This window comes from Mixophyes fleayi, chromosome 7 (genome assembly GCF_038048845.1).
Source record: "Mixophyes fleayi isolate aMixFle1 chromosome 7, aMixFle1.hap1, whole genome shotgun sequence".
Classification (NCBI taxonomy): domain Eukaryota; kingdom Metazoa; phylum Chordata; class Amphibia; order Anura; family Limnodynastidae; genus Mixophyes; species Mixophyes fleayi.
In genome coordinates this window covers 129,049,059-129,067,188 of record NC_134408.1, presented here as the reverse complement: position 1 = coordinate 129,067,188, position 18,130 = coordinate 129,049,059, and the positions used below count along the sequence as shown (strand labels likewise).

At 38.9% G+C, this 18,130-nt stretch overlaps 1 protein-coding gene across 1 annotated transcript in view; it reads right to left on the bottom strand.

Annotated features, from left to right (window-relative positions):
* Positions 1-2,974: 2,974 nt before the first annotated feature.
* The window catches only part of GALNT3 (polypeptide N-acetylgalactosaminyltransferase 3), a 33,524-nt gene continuing 18,368 nt past the window's right edge, over positions 2,975-18,130 (bottom strand). Inside the window, exons 6-11 of the mRNA XM_075180732.1 lie at positions 17,216-17,333; positions 14,380-14,580; positions 12,456-12,587; positions 10,470-10,574; positions 8,957-9,109; positions 2,975-6,268 (exon numbers count right to left, since the gene is read on the bottom strand). Coding sequence (XP_075036833.1) covers positions 6,146-6,268; positions 8,957-9,109; positions 10,470-10,574; positions 12,456-12,587; positions 14,380-14,580; positions 17,216-17,333 — 832 coding nt within the window. The 3' untranslated portion in view covers positions 2,975-6,145. The remainder of the gene's footprint in view (positions 6,269-8,956; positions 9,110-10,469; positions 10,575-12,455; positions 12,588-14,379; positions 14,581-17,215; positions 17,334-18,130) is intronic.

Genomic DNA, 18,130 nt, shown 5'->3' with positions numbered 1-18,130 from the left:
GCCGTGGGCAAGAGGGACATGTGTGAAAACAAGCTGGCTAGAACACCTAGGGCAGGGGTGTATGTGAGAGATAAGCCAGTGGCCAGGGGGGCATGTGAGCTGGTGTTATGTGGGTATTAACAAAAGCTGATTGGCAAGGGGTGGCATATGTGAGAAAAGTTGGTGGGCAGTGGGGGACATCAGTATGTAATAGGTGTGCGTTTTCTTTTGGTGTGTCCTGAAATCTACCATTTGGAGCCTCCCCTCAAGATATCCAGTGTTTGCTCCTGGGCAGCAGTGAAGCCTGGACATCATTCTACGTCAGACAGCAGTACGTCTGGACATCAGTGCATCTGAACTGCAGACTTACCATCCAGCCAGAAGGTGACAAGAGTTATTTTTATTTTACAAATATCAAGTGTGTGAGGGGCTAGGAAGTGGGAATTGGGGGTATAAGGGGCGGTAGGCTGAAGCTTTGCCTAGGGTGCCGGGAAACCTTGCACCGTCCCTGAAAATATACCATCAAAAGAGCGCACACAAAAAAAAAAACATATTGAGATACCCTGACCTAGGGTGCTTATAAGACAAAAACAAACAGATTTAAAAAAAAAAATGAATGTGACGCACTGTACTGTTGGAATACATGTATTATTATTCCTCTAATATTTATATAGTACCAACATATTACGGAACGCTTTACAACATGTGGTATTGCTGTACAAAACAAACACTGAGACAAGAGATAAAGAGGTCCCTGTACAAATAAATTTACAATCCAAAGGAAAAGCGAACGTGGAACATAAGGAGTGCAGGGGATATTTTGAAGAATATTAAATTATTATGTTACCCCTCACATATTACAAAGCAGTATGGAGCCTGCTAATGAGATCTTTACGCTAGGCTTCTGCCTAGTTCACTTACCTGGTGATCAGGCCCTAAAATCAGTGCTTATGTGCCAGAAAATGGGTGTTTGCACTGTCTGATATGTGCACCTAAATAGTGTGTGTAAGCTTTGGGTGGACTAGCGGTGGTAATCATTTATACAATGACGGATCGCCGATACCAGATACGCTGACAGGAATACACCGAAGGTGTATTCCCTGGCACACTGGTAATACTCACAGCTGGAAAGTGACCGGAAACCGGGGTGACGAATGAAGAAGCCGGAAGGTAATTATGACGTCACTTTCAAGCTGCACAACATGTTTGCTGTTCTTAAGCTATTTTAAGCACCCGCTGCCTGTACAATGTTCTTTAGAAAGCCTAATACATTGTACAGGTGGCGCCTCCTTAAAATAGTAGCTTAAGAACAGCAAACATAATGTGGAGCTTGAAAGTGACGTCATCGTTACCTGCCGGCTTCTTCATTCAGCGCCAGGGTTTCCGGTTACTGTTTCCAGCTGTCAGTATTACCAGTGTGCCGGGGAATATTCCTGTCGGGGTATCTGGTATCGGCGATCCAATCATCGTAAAGGTACCCCACCCGGACTAAGAGCTGGCTGTTATTTCAGTCACAGGGCTATATTTACTAAACTGCAGTTTAGTAAAGGCTGAGATGTTGCCTATAGCAACCAATCAGATTCTAGTTATCATTTATTTAGTGCATTCTACAAAATGACAGCTAGAATCTGATTGGTTGCTATAGGCAACATCTCCACTTTTTCAAAGCTGCAATTTAGTAAATCAAGCCCAAAGCCTCAGATTTATCTATCAAGTGAATTCTAAAACTAATTCTGCACTAATCTAGTTGGGGGGAAGAGAGAGCAAATCTTCACAAATTACACAAACCTCTTTATTGTACTGAATAAAAATCACTATCATATTGCTTTGTCTTTTACCGAATAAGAATATTGGTTACAATAAACTTAGGCTCCTCATATTTTTAAGGATAAAAAAAAAGTCTACAGTATTATTTTAAAACAAACAGCATGAGCCTGCATATAAATAGTCTACATTTTCCCAGAAATATTTATTCTATTGAGGTTAAAACAAAAAAAAAGTTAGGAGGAAAAAGGTTTTCGGGAGCAGACAAGCTGACAATTTTCGCCAACTTATTTTTGTGGTAGGAAATCGAAAACATAACATTTAAACATTTCCAGCTTCTAATTTAAGCCTCTTACTCTGTTCCGTGTTTGTTTTATTTTCAGAGTTACAAATGTTTTGGAGTAAAAGGAGCAATAGTCTCTAGATTTAGGGTTTGAGGATGTGGCCAGCTACAAAAGTGGGAGAAAGCCACAAAACAGTTGCCAAATCTGTCTGGTTACTGTGAGAAAGGAGCAGACTTCAAACATAGCCGGACGGGATAGACCTATGACTAACCACTGATTGAGGTTTCTTTTAGTGTTGGCTCAAGATAAAAATATTCACAATAGCTTGAGTAATGTTCCCACAGAGTGTAATTTTATTACGAAAAACAACATAAAATGTCTTACAAACTGGGGAAGGCTTTACATTGTAAGATAGTATATTTTTTCATGAACATAAAAGCCACCGATGCTTGTAATGTCCTAGGCAGGTTTTTTTTTGCATCTAATTTGCAGCAAAATATTTAACTAATCATTTTTGCCTTGGTTGACAATAAATGAGAATTCCACCAAAAATTGAAAAACCATAATTAGCTACATACAATATATTTTTCAGTTTTTGGTGAAGCTTTTTCTAATGCAAAACACCTCAACCTTAAATATGTTCTTTGCTGCATAATTGTGTCTAGTATAGGGGCATATATATAATATATATATATATATATATATATATATATATATATATATATATATATATATATATATACACACACACACATATTAGCTAAGTGTCTATTATAGCAACATGTCCTTAAAATACCAAATTTTGAACAGACTGCTCTATACCACTATGCACCTAAATACATTATACTGTAAAATAAAATAACTTATATTATTATATATTATTATAAAATAATAATAAATAAAATACAATAAACTGTAAAAGAAAATACAAATAAGACAGAACACAATTGTAAGTCTGTACATTTATTTTGGTATTAGTTCACCAATCTGCCATACACAGTTGAAAAAAAAACCAACATTATCATCAACATTGTGAACATGTATTTATATAGCGCTAGCAAATTCCGTAGCGCTTTAGGACAGGTTACCCTAAAAAGTCGAACGTAGTGTTTTGCAAAGGGGAGAAAAATAAAGCTTTTTGGGCCAATATGACCTTTAAAATAGCCTTCAAAAAAGTCAATGTAAAAATAAACATCTATAGTAAAGTTCATACAAAACTTTTTGCCATTTCGTTTGTTTTTTTTAAAGTCCTTTTAAACATCAGTAAAGACAACATTCAGTTAAGTACTTAAGTAAATACACTTGACATGTACAAACAAGAGATTATTTTATTAGTACATAAAAAAAATGTATACAGTCCACTAGTCATGTATAATTTAAGAAAAACAACTATACAGCACTATAGAATAGGTAGAACACATAATAAATAAATTTAAAAAATCAAAGCAGATACTGTACCCTATAGAACAGACTTGGTAATTATCTCATTATACAATGTATGAAATTTCCTGTGGTATAGGGAGTAATTTTATCATGTTTCAATCAAGAAGGAAGCATTAAAGATTGCAGATCATTTAAAGACCAATAAATTAATTTTGAATATTGGAAGATGGGAAACCCTTTAACAAATGCTTTTATTAAAGAGAGAGAAAAAAAATCATAGTTACATCCTGGTGCAAATTAAGAAAATGAAAATGAATTAATTCTGTGTCTTCTTGACAAATGCATCATCTACGCTAAACTGTATTGGTGGCTTTAAAACAATATATACAGATAAGGACATGTCCAGACAGAAGAGCATTTAAGAAGTGAACTGTTGTAATGACATCTTTTATACGCTCCCTAAACATTGAAAGTGAATCCGTTACCTACATACCCTGGGAGCAGCCATCTTGTGGGCTGAATGGATATTAAAGAGAATGCAGCCTATCATTTCCCTAGGATTGAGTCACATGACCGAGCACTTCAGTAGCTTCTAGTGCACCGATAGGACGAATGTCCATTCTGCCCACAAAATGGCGCCTCCATTGTGTGTAGGGCCCAGTTCTAGTTTATATATATATCTATATCTATATCCAGGCAGCAGGTAACCTAGCCTCCGTCTTTCCATGTCATAGCCAGGTCTGGCCTTTCATTCCTTCACCATTAACAATTATGCTCTAATCACCCTACTTGTACCAGACCTTCACCATTCAATCACTGGGGCAATTACACCCAGCACTCAACCCTCAGCAGAAGTGCCACTTCCATTTTAAATAAGAAATGTTTAAAAAAGATGATGAACTTCAATCCATCATCACAAACACAGGAGAACAAAACAACAATACAGTAAGATGAAGAGAAAAAAGGGAGAGCCTGCCTTCTCCGTCATTCTGTGCCGCCTTTCCAGGGCTTGAAAGTCCCAGCACAAAAACAATCTCATGGTTAGAATGACAACCAATGAACAGGAAAAAAAAAGCCTAAAACATACACAAGAAAAAAAATATAGCTGCAAACAACTTACATGAAGTGCCCACGACAATTATTTTAGAGAAGAGGTTTTTGGTTTTTTTTGCATTTAGATATCAGGGGAAATGGCATGGGGAATTACTATTTCACCATGACAGTAGAACTGACACTTCTTTTTGAGGTTAAAATGACAATTTAATTACAAATAGGTTAAAATGACAATTTAATTACAAATGTACAATGATGGACTTTTCAATACAGTGTACTGACTATACTACTACCTACTGTATGTTACATTAATGACTCTTTTATATAGCCTCCACAAAAACAACAACAAAACGAACCTGTATAAGTAAAGATCTGACTATGATTTTTAGGAATTTTATTTATTAAACTTTCAACTATACCATTAGTTTTCTTCTAGTGTAGTTTTAAATGAAGCAATATCAATTTAATAAAAAGCTTATATTCAATATCTAGGTTTTGAGGGTTATTTACTTCATGCAATTGAAAGCAATTTGCATACCAATGGCATCTATGGAAACAAAAATAGTAGCTTGGGGAACATGCCGATTTCAGGGAGACATTGAGAGGGTAGGCACAGTTTGGGGAGGGGTCACAGTGAATTGCAAAAAGACTTGTGTAATATCATGAATGGCAAGGGGTAAGCTGCACAATGAGAGATGTTATAGCATTGGGAGTTCAGATATGCACACCGGAAGACAATGTCATTAAAGTTAATCAAAACAGAATGATATATAGCCCCTATATTTCCCTGAGGTGTTAATTCACAATATGGGTGTAAAACAAGCCGTGCATTAGGAAAGTTGTTCCAATGAGGGAAGAGTAATACAAGTACTGCTCAAACATGGGTTTGGACCTAGAGTGCAAGAATTGGGCACAGGTGGGATTCACAATCCAACCTCAAATGGCAAAAAAAAAACATTACTGGGCTAAACGTATGCAATTGGTGTATGTAAATTGTATACACAAAGCACATGAGCACACGTCACAGCGCAAAAAGGAAACATACATGTTTTGCACATTGCTTGACTGTAGTAAATGACTCCTATTGGGGATTTATAAAATAATAATATCTGCACCCTATCCAAAAGGGATAAATCACTGGATGGAAAATCAAGTTGTCACAGACCAGTAGTAAAATAGAGGATTAAATTCAAATATTTGTACTTATACAAGGATATCAGTTACCATAAAACAACATCACATCTTCTCGTTCATTTCCTTTGCATAATCATAATCAGATATCCCTGGTTTAAAAGCAGAGACCTGGAACCAAACCTCTGTTAGCCCTTTGGTAGTTTAGCCTTTCTTAAACGATAGACCAGTATTCTTTTTTTTCCCATAAGAACAGAGGAATAAAACACCTCATTGTACTTGGTCTCAGAGTACACAATTTTTAGCCAATGTAAACCCCACGCGGCCCAACCTGACCTATTAACAACTAACATGTAAACACATTCAGAAAAATAAAACAGATTTAAAACATTCTTTGGCATCTGCAGTTGACATAATATTCAGAGTGTTCTTTTTTATAACACAAGTTTAGTTTTTTCTTTTGTTTATGTTTTCATTATAACTGCAATTGCATAACATTACAGTGTTTTGATTTTTAATCACATTGTTAGATGAGAACCTCATATGTTTTCTTATGTGCTTTGACGGAAAACCCATTGTTGAAAAGCATCAGAAGGGTTACAGGGTACAAGACTTGGATTGGCACCATTTCCCGTCAGGCACATATTAAAGGCAGCATTGAAGAGAGCTTCATCCTGGAACAAATGACAGAAGGAAAATGATGTATTATTTCACTATTTACTCATTGGCACATTCTCCCAGTTCTAGAGGTTTGGCTGCCAAGTGTAACCCTTGTTTTAACATGTGTGCCTTTCTTTTATATTAATACATATATGCATAAACCATACTTGCCTACTTTTGGCAAGTTGTATCCGGGAGAGGGGCGTGTCTAAAGAATGGGAGGGGGTGGGGTGCGGTGAATTGCATCATTTTGGCCCCGCCCCCGTGACAAATATGCCGTTTTGTCAAGGGGGTGGGGACAAAATGACGCGATTCACCGCAAATCACGTCATTTTAGCCCTGCAATTGCAAGTATGACAAACATATGTGATATATTTTAGCTTTTATAAAATCATGTGGCCAATGTATGTTTATTAAAGGGGATTTGTATTTTAAGACTAAACCCCTTTATACTTATTGGCTCGTGTGGGAGGGGCTCTACCTTATGTCCTTGCCTTGATGGTTTCTATTCTGTGCTATTGTCAAGACTTTGGAAAGAGCAGGAGAATTCCTGATTTGAGTAGAGGTGGGAGATGGTGGCAATCACTTATCATGGGGATGGGGGGGGGGGGGTGTAAACCCCTTTATTAAAGTAGCAGGTGTCAAATGTAGAAACCCAGTTACATGCTTAATGATGCTAAAATCTTAGCAGCCTATTAGAAAAATATTTTAAAATGATTACATATACTAGTATACTGGTAAAGACCACATCCTGATGCATCTTATTGATGATTATATGCATGCTCTACACAATAGGAAACATTCTCGGGGCTTATCGGACGCATTGTACAGTGTGCTACATCTCTATATCCAAACTCATACATTGTACATTGTGTTACATCTCTATATCCAACCTCAGGCATTGTACAGTGTGCTACATCTCTATATCCAACCTCATACATTGTACAGTGTGCTACATCTCTATATCCAAACTCATACATTGTACAGTGTGTTACATCTCTATATCCAAACTCATACATTGTACAGTGTGCTACATCTCTATATCCAAACTCATACATTGTACAGTGTGCTACATCTCTATATCCAACCTCATGCATTGTACAGTGTGCTACATCTCTATATCCAACCTCATACATTGTACAGTGTGCTACATCTCTATATCCAACCTCATGCATTGTACAGTGTGCTACATCTCTATATCCAACCTCATGCATTGTACAGTGTGCTACATCTCTATATCCAACCTCATGCATTGTACAGTGTGCTACATCTCTATATCCAACCTCATACATTGTACAGTGTGCTACATCTCTATATCCAACCTCAGGCATTGTACAGTGTGCTACATCTCTATATCCAACCTCATGCATTGTACAGTGTGCTACATCTCTATATCCAACCTCATACATTGTACAGTGTGCTACATCTCTATATCCAACCTCAGGCATTGTACAGTGTGCTACATCTCTATATCCAACCTCAGGCATTGTACAGTGTGCTACATCTCTATATCCAACCTCAGGCATTGTACAGTGTGTTACATCTCTATATCCAACCTCATGCATTGTACAGTGTGCTACATCTCTATATCCAACCTCACGCATTGTACAGTGTGTTACATCTCTATATCCAAACTCATACATTGTACAGTGTGTTACATCTCTATATCCAACCTCATGCATTGTACAGTGTGCTACATCTCTATATCCAACCTCATACATTGTACAGTGTGCTACATCTCTATATCCAACCTCATACATTGTACAGTGTGCTACATCTCTATATCCAACCTCATACATTGTACAGTGTGCTACATCTCTATATCAAGCCTCAGGCATTGTACAATGTGCTACATCTCTATATCCAAACTCATGCATTGTACAATGTGTTACACTGCAGGAGAGAGAACATAAAAAAAGAAGACATTCTGTCCTCTGGTTGTGCCTTCACACAGCTAAAACATCCTGCTGTACAACCTTGGTACATATGAAGGCTAGACAAATATTGCCTTCGTTGGTGCACTCATACATAGGTAATTGTCCACTTCATAAACGTGCCTGAATTATGTGTGCGATGGTAGTGTGTCCCCCTTACACACCCTACATGAGCAAATCGGCTTCTTTCCAGAGTTATAGTGCACTCACCTGCCTGAAAAATCGGTATATGGTGTGAGGACGCAAATTATCTCACGATATATCACGCCCGCCCACTTGATCCCAGAGCACAAGGATACCCAATATGACCGTGTTTATACAATATTTGATGCAGTTATAAAATAAGGATAAGATTTAACAATTTTTTTTCTTCTTGAATGTTGTGCACAGCAATTGTGATACAAGACTGTATCTGCGGGCCATTATAGGTATCAGGGGTAAGGTTATGGCACCCTGTTGGGCGAAGTGCGGCTACCATTTCTACTGGCCATTTATTAGTGCCTCATTCTGGGTCAAGGGATCTGCAGAATGACTGTTTACAAGTAGCCCCATACTAAGAAGGGGTTAAATGACTCAGGGTAGTGTGGGGATAAATGCCCGGTTTGGTATCTTTGTGCAAAGGCTGTTATACGTCACACTTCATACATGACTGTCAAACACGGCCCATTGTCTCATTTACACGAGTTCTTAAGAGAACATAGCTGCATTTTTCCTAAGAGTCGGACAAACCCACCGCAATTTGCAGAGACAGAAAGTGAACACACAGACCTTGTGAAACTCCCACTTTTCCTCCGGTAGCACAGATGTTCCTCTGCCTTTGTAGTTACACTTTTTGAGCAGCACAGTTCCTTTACTAGCCCGAAGACACAGCTCATTTTGGATATTATGTCGAATTTCATGACTTGATGTATATTCAAAATACTGTATGAACACAAAGAGAAAACAAAAACACCAACTCAATGTATCATTACCAGCTTTTAGAACAATAGATCTCATTAATGGCAGGGCTGTAGAACGCTCTCTTGCACTCTTTAGTGTTCTTTAAAAAAAAAAAAGTATTTAAATGTCTTTGTCCCATTAAGCTTCTTGTATGGTATTAAATAGTTGTAATGAAGAGATAAATTCTATGATTGCCCCATTGTGCAAGGGCACAGCCGGAAGCCCCATATGGGGTCTAAGGATTGGCCACGGGAGGGTGGCCTGGTGCTACAAGCTTTGGGAGTATTGGGCACTCCACCCATTCTCGTGCTTTGCCCATTGCTTATTTAGGGGGGGGGGGGAATAACTGAACTGTCAGTTATAAGTAGCTAGTAGCTCCCAACTAGTTGTTCATAGTGTTCGAAAGAAAATTGTTTCCTGTCTGACAGTCAACTAATCATTACCTGGAGCCATCAGTTATATGTATCTCAGGGAACAATCCTTCTAGCCATGAGCAAGTGGAAGGGGGGCTTGGGAGCCTGCTACTTAAAGGTAAGGGTGAATCGAAACAATTAATTTAAATTATACCTTTTCCACCAATAAATGGAAAGGTTGGGACACCCCACTATGTGATGGAAGTTTATAACAAAGCACAAAATAGTATACTATACATTGGCATTTCACACCTTTATTGCACATTTCCCCATATTGCTTCTCAACATACAATGTATCTGTGCAAATAAATACTGAATGTATGTATTTAAATAAATGCCCTACAAAGCATGCACCCTACACACTTTATTTATTATCAAACAGTCTCCGTGCCAACCAGCAGAGAAGTCATTCACTCCCCCCAACTCCGCCACGGTAATAACCAGCCTATCAGCTGATCACCTAGCGGTTTATGAATATAAATAGAGAAGCTGCTGGAGTCATACCCCACTGAAAAAAAATATTTATTAATGAGATTATGCCACTGGGTATTAAAACATTAAACCATAATGTGGTCTGACTATTGTATGGAAGTTATACAGAAATCCTTCCTACGAGTCTGTTAGGTACATTTATATTTTAACACTTGTTTTATGACAAATATATTCACAGCCATATATAGAAATAAAACAGGACTTTATTAAATGATACCATATAATGGCTTCATAGTCCCTGCTACATCTAACATTTCATTTAGTTTCCCAGACCAAACGAATAACATTCCATGGGCGGGAGGGATATGAGTGCGCGCTGAAAGTGGCAGACGTGGCACGTGTCCTATGTGCCAATGGTAATAGGAGGCACAGTTACCGAAACATAATATAGATCAAACACCATCTAAAATGATATTTTGAAGAATATAGTTATTTACCTGGTTACCCCCAAGTCCATGACAACTGTACAAAATTGGAGGTTTCATCCCATTATTATTATCTGCTCCAGCATCCAAACACCACCCTTTGCCTATATTTTGTATCTGCAAAGAGGAGAAAATGAGACAATATACATACGTGGTCACCTGAGAAAACATTCTTGGGGGTAAATGTATCAAGCAGAGAGTTTTCCAGTGAGTTTGAAAAGTGGAGATGTTGCCTATAGCAACCAATCAGATTCTAGCTGTCATTTTGTATAATGTACTAAATAAATGACAGCTAGAGTCTGAAGGGTTTTTCAAACCCGCCGGAAAAATCTCAGCTTGATACATTTACCCCTTAGTCTGTCATTTTATTATTCCCAGCTCAGTGAGGAAGACAGTTTCCACATACATTATGTCTGTATAGAGAGAGACACCCATTGGTGTTACTACAGTATATGGTAATAAGGGGCCCGATTCATTAAGGAAAGTTAAGCAAAAAATGAGTAAGTTTTCTTACTCAAGTTTTCTGGACAAAACCATGTTGCAATGCAAGGGGTGCAATTAGTTTATTATTTTGCACTGAGGAAAATACTGGCTATATTTTAATGTAGCACACAAATACTGGATAGCTTACTTGTTCACTGAAATTTAAAGTTTATCTAGCACATGCCCTAGCACATGCCCTTCCCCAAATATAAATCTTCCACCACATTTTAAATTTACCTCCCCCTTCAATGCAACATGGTATTGCCTTACTTGCTTACTTTTGCTTAACTTTCCTTAATGAATCAGGCCCAATGTGTAGAAACCCAAAACTGTGCTATAAATGATCGCTAATCTGCGCCAGCAAATTCCGTAGTGCTTTACAATTAGGATCAAACAGCAATAAAACAATACTGGGTAATACAGAGAGGTAAGAGGACCCTGCTCGCAAGCTTACAATCTATGGGACAATGGTTTCATACACAAGGGTAAGGGCTACATCATATTGCATATTGGTACAGCTAGAGTGCAAAGGATACAAAGTATTTAGTGGGCTCTATGTTCAGTCACACAACTATGTTGGTCAGAGGGTTGTCTTATGTTAGCTGTGTAGAGGGTGGTAATAGGGTAACTTAGTGAGGTTAAGAGGGTGGTTGAGGAATACTATAAGCTTGACTGAAGAGGTGGGGTTTTCAGAGAAAGCTTGAAGGTTTGAAGACTAGAGGAAAGTCTTATTGTGCGAGAGAGTGAATCCCATAAAGTGGGTGCAGCTTGAAAAAGTCTGTAACTGGGAGTGGGAGGAAGTGATGAGAGTGGAAGAGAGACGCAGATATTGTGCAGAATAAAGGTGTCGAGTTGGGAGATATTTTGAGACAAGTGAGGAGATGTATGTGGGTGCAATTTTGTTGATGGCCTTGTATGCTGGTGCAATTTTGTTGATGGCCTTGTATGTTAGTAGAAGAATTTTATATTGGATTCAGATCTAGATAAACCAAAATGTTGTCCCTGCTGCAGAAAATTATAAATATATGTAGAATTTTTCACACCAATGAGGACAGTTGGGTGCGGGGGCTTATGATCTCCTCTAGACCTAAGCTTTTCACTTTTACTTATTGTAGAAATATATTTTAATATTGATGACTATTGCAGTACTAACAAAGCTTGCACGTTGTAGGGGCCTAAAGATTTCCTACATTATCTTTATCGCTCTGAATTAAAGAGACAATTATCATGATCAGACTGGATTTCCTGATTTTTCAGTAGGACTAGGCATCGAAGAACTTAAGTCTTCAATTTATCTTGTAATTTTCCAGACAATAATGCTCGCCTTCTCCTCCCCTTCCCCCTACCTAGCTTCCCAAGTTCCGGTATTGTAAGTATGTATGTTCCTCTTTCTCATCGTTATTGATTTCTCTGCATTGCTTGTATTTATTTATATGCACATATCTCTGTTCCTTTACTGCTGAACACCAATAAAAAGAGTTTGTTTAAGAAAAAAAAAAAAAAAAAAGGACTTACGTCTCCATAGATGAGCGGGTTGAGGTCTGGTACGTACATTTCAGGATAGACATTTTTCAGATACCACGTAAAATTCTTGCACTGAAGCTTTTGACGCAAACTGTGCCTCTTAGACAGATCTCCGTAAGATTTCTGCCGATAGAGGAAAGGATGGTGACATTTTCCGATTGCAAACAAAACTGAACAACAATAACCATGAAATCTGCAGTGTGAAAACCACCCAATTAAAAATGTAAAACAAATAGAACATGAATTTATAGGTGCTTTGATTAGTAAGCAAATCCCATAATGAGAGGTAGATGCTGCAGTTCTTTGCAGTTTTAGAGTTTGAACACAGTGTTGTTTGAACATTTTATACTATCCTTCCCTGTGCTTTTCACAGCAGGACCAACACAGCGTGAACAGCAGCAAAAACAGCATAATTAATAACCTGGCGAAATAAACAGAAGCAATACCCAGTAACATATTTTCAACAGAAAATGAACAAAAACCAATATAGCCCATGGCCAGTTTCCTTTAGAGAAAAGGTCAGTATTGATTATCCATCACACACAGAGTGGTGTGATCTGCTGTGCAGCTTATGACAGGCGAATGTTCAAACACCAGCATGTGTGAGACCATAATGTACCAGGCTCACACGCCGCAGCTCAGGTTAGAGCTGCTCACACAGGAAACAAGCTGCCATGACCAATCGTGGAGCTCACCTGCGCTCAGCGACTATCAGTCAGACCCAAATATGACAAGTGTGTGCGCTGCACAAAAAATGCTGACGGATCCAGAAATACCACTGACGGTACAAAATTGTGAAAAAACTTTTGATGTAGCCACATACTCAGAGGAGACAGGAATCATTGCGTCTGGAAGAACATATCTTCAAATAAAGGCACATCATCTTTCTTCATGACATTGCTACATTGCTTGCTGATAAAGTCTTGCTTTTACTGCCACAGGGTGAGCACACCACATCATGGTCATATACAGATTAATATTACACAGTGTACATACTATTATTTTTTTATTTCATTATTTTATGTGGTCCAACATGGAGGGGAATATTCGTGCATGAAGGTCATCTTTATTTTGATAAAGACAGAGCTCTAACCAGACACGGGCGAGTTGCAGAATTCTGTGTACAAGAGAATAGTTTGTAGAACGTACTGTATCCATTTTCTTCTTTTCTGGGTTCCACGGTGTCAGAGTATAGACATCAAGCTTCTCAGCATGAAGCCAATGCACCTGATAAAAGGATAAGTACTGGGCTGTACCATTTATGACAAAGCTGAGGGCCCTGTATGTAAGTGTCTTACAAAGTAGAGGTTACTTTTGAGTTACTAAATCTTACTTTCTAATTACCCTGAAAAATAACTGCTGAAATTGGTCTCTAGTTGGAAAAATCTGTTAAATAAATGAATGAAAAGAAAACACCTTCATGTGATTGCAGCAAATTTTTACTTCCACCTGACCGAAAAAACCCACCAAGAACAGGGATGGAACACTGTATCTAGGCCCCATAGTAATATTTGGGGGGACAGCTTGGTGCATGCTCAGAAGAGGAGGGCCCATTGCATGCTCAATAGAGGCCCCAACTCTTCTCAGGGCTGAGTGAGGGTGCCAAGAATGTGAGATGGCAGGGCCACCGAATAAGATACAAAACAGCTTTGAGGTAGTCAGTGAGTCACCCTCCCTCTTTGCCACTTACTAGCAGCCAAATAGATGACTTAGGGAATAAAGGAGTTATCTTAAAAGAGAAGAAACAGAATGAGATGGGAAAGTGACCGTAGCAGAGAGGGAGAGATAACACCAGGGCATTAGGGTGTCATCTTCCTGCTTATAACTCATGTAGTCAATGTAAAATAACAGAAAGTAATACAGTTCATAAACACTTATTATCGCACACCAAAGAAAGAGAAGTGGTCACATCTACCTGTTTCACAATGTTCGCTGCCTCATGATTCCTACGATAATATATTTCTTTGTAGTCATCCATCCACACTTCAGCCAGGCGGACCTGGTTCTGGATGATCACCTGAGTACCTTTAGGAAAGGTATGAGGACTCTTGCTGCGAAATACATGGCCAACAGCAGCGCAGGGCAGGATCTCCAGCTGCCCACCACACTGCCACACCTGGTTCAATTACAAATATAGCATTTCAACAGAATTGCAAATGAATATATTTTTGCTTAATGGCATATAAAAATTAAAAATTTGCAGCAGTGTCCACAAATACTTGGCTCTGGCATGTTTATAAAGAAGCAACGTCCAAAACCCCTCTGACTATTTATGATCTCAATCTACTTAAGCCTTTAAAGTATTATTTTGTTGATTTAATTAATTCGTTCAACAACTGGACAATAAGAAAACAAACACAAGATGAAGTCCCATTTTATTGAATGCTGGACCGGTGGCTCATGACTATTTCACATGCCAAATCAGTGCCAAACTGATAGCATAGTCCCTGCTACTTCCTTTCCTTCCAAAAATAAATTTCAAAGGATAATTGATCAGTGGCGCTCGCAGGGGGGTTTCTGGGTCTCCAGAACCCCCCCCCCCCTCCTCCACTAAGTGCCCATCATAGCGGCACTGTACTATACAGCAGCCGCGGCGCTGTCAAAGAAGCGTCCGTGGCGGTGCTGTATTGTATACAGCACCGCCACGGAAGCTTCTTTGACAGCGCCGCGGCTGCTGTATAGTACAGTGCTGCCGAAACAGAGCTGCTGCGCTTGCGCGGGCGCAGGCGCATGCGCAGCAGCTCTCTCGCGTGTTTTTTTTTTGGTCAGGGGTGAACCCCCCCGACAATCCTGCGTGCGCCCCTGATTGATCATGTATTTGAAAAATGTGTGCAAAAGTACAAAGCAACATTCACGCTCCTTGGTGCCACCTCAATCATTTCAGGTAACCTAATTTATACATATTAATTAGGTTACTTCTAATGCACCTTTTTTCCCCCCAAAGTAATCAAACCTTGTTTATCTAATCTCTCTTTATAATTTAACCAGACATTCCCTTTCTTAATGAGGTTATTTACCTTTCCTATGCTCTTCTTATAGCGAGGTGCCCAAAACTACACCCATGTTCAGGATAAGGGTCTAACTAGTGACTTATACAACGTTATTATTATATTTGTATAATATGCATATATCCTCTTTTTATGCATCCTGGGATTTTTTTCGCCTTTGTAGCTGCTGCCTGGTGCTGTGCATCTCTACTCTGTTTTCTGACAACTAGTATTCCCAAGTCCCATCTCCCATCTCAGTTTTTCCCCAATTATATTCCACTTAATGTGCAAGTTAATTTGTTATGAACAAGGCTTAATAGAATAACCCTACATTTATGTACAGTGAATTTCATTAACAATTTCCCAGCCCAGTTTGGCATTTTATCCAATTCATTTTACACCAAGTTACTATCCTACTAAATGTTAATCATCAAAAGCTTAATGACTGATGTTATTTAGAGAGTACATTAATAGACTAGAATAAATTCAGAGGGCTACTAAAATGGTGCAGAGGCTAAGAAACAAATCACATCAAAATAGTATTGAAGACCAGGGGTATAATTACTAAACTGCGGGTTTGAAAAAGTGGAGATGTTGACTATAGCAACCAATCAGATTCCAGTTATCATTTATTTAGTATGTTCTACAAAATGACAGTTAGCATGTGATTGGTTGCTATAGGCAACATCTCCACTTTTTCAAACCCACCATTTAGTAAATATACCCCAGCTGTTGTGAATTCTTGTATTTAATGGCCATGTCCAGCCTGCATAAACACTTGAATTTGAGATTCACCAAATTCTGTGCAGTTCGTGAATCTTCATTCAAACTTTTTCCAGAATTTTTAAACATCTCTAAAATAGCATAAATAAGATTTTTGATAACATTTATTTATATAGCACCTACTTATTACGCAGTTTTATAGAGAATATTTCATATTTCCCATCAGAGCTTGTCCCGGTAGAGCTTACAATCTATATTTCCCAGCAAACGGACACACACACACACGGTAAGTATACTTCCCCAAACAACTCACTTTTGAATGAAATGTCACCAATTTCCTGCAAGCTCTGCCCCTTTGGAGGCCAGCAATTTGGGATTGTCTCGCCAGAGTTTGGACAGGTGAGTTACACAGCAAGGTTAATTTAGTCAGACATCACTTTTTATTAGTAGGTCTTCAAGAATGGTAGGAAACAGGAACCCAGAGGAAACCCACAAACTCCAACTCATAACAGCCAATAAGATCAAAGTTTACAATGGTCTAACTTGCAATATACTCCAAACTTTTATTTGATTGGTTACTAGAGGCTACAGCCGCTTTGTCTTAGATGCTTGTGGCTATTTGCAACAGGGTAAGATACACAAATCTGTCTATGTGACAGTGATTGCTTTTACTGGGTTTTACTACTTCCCTAACATATCCTGACATGTCTTCAAATAGTTGCGATGAAGCTTACAATTCTCACAAGAGGGACGGGTGTGGCCTGACTACTCACTGATCTAAGACATTCTTTACTTAATCATTGTCTATCCTATGTGAACAAGACAGTCAAAAGTTGTGCTTGTATGTGGGCATTGTCCAATAGTTACTTCCCATACACTGATTAAATTATTGTGCTTATTCATTACAGACCGAATGCCTCAGTATATTCTAGTCAGACTTCATGGATTAAGGAGATAAATCATCAACTATACACATAAAAAGCTAAAAAACACAGAAGTTTAATGGTAGTAGAGAAATGTGTCATAAATGGATATACTTACTCTAAAGGACATTTCAATGTTTTCACCACCCCATATCTCCATATCTTCATCATAACTACCGATGTGCTCAAAGTATTCCTTGGAAATTGAGAATAGGCCTCCGGCAAACGTTGGTGTTCTATGTAAGAAAAAACAATCATCATCACCATTTATTTATATAGCGACACTGATTCCGCAGCGCTATACAGAGAACTCACTCGCATCAGTTCTTACCCCTTTGGAGCTTACAGTCTAAATTCCCTAACATACACACAGAGAGAGAGAGAGAGAGAGAGAGAGAGAGAGAGAGAGAGAGAGAGAGAGAGAGACTAGGGTCAATTTTTGATAGCAGCCAATCAACCTACCAGTATGTTTTTGGAGTGTAGGAGGAAACCGGAGTACCCGGAGGAAACACGGGGTGAACATATAAACTCCACACAGATCAGGCCATGGTCGGGAATTGTACTCATGACCCCGACGCTGTGAGGCAGAAGTGCTAACCACTGAGCCACCGTGCTATGTATAACAATGAACTGGTTTTACCGATTTCAAAGGTCTCTCCGGACTGTGGGAATATTGGGAGGTACGACCAGTTCACAGCTGCTCTGCAATGCATGTGAGTTTTTAGAGGAGGGAAGCGGGCTTAGAGTTGAAGGTGGCTTTGACCAGGTCATGCCTCATGGCCACACCACCTTTCATGCTCACTACAGCGAGAAGGCATTTACTGTATCTGGTTTCAGACATATACCTAAATAAATTTGGTAGATTTGTTAATTCCTTGGCCCTGGTATATAACACCGATCTGCTGTCTGCATTGGATACAAACCAGGGGCTGGCTGGGCTGGGGGTCATCTGCCCCCCGGGCTGGTGCCATAGTGGACTACCTTGGCCTAGGTCATCTGCATTTTTTTCCCTTTACAATAGGCTGCAGAGTCG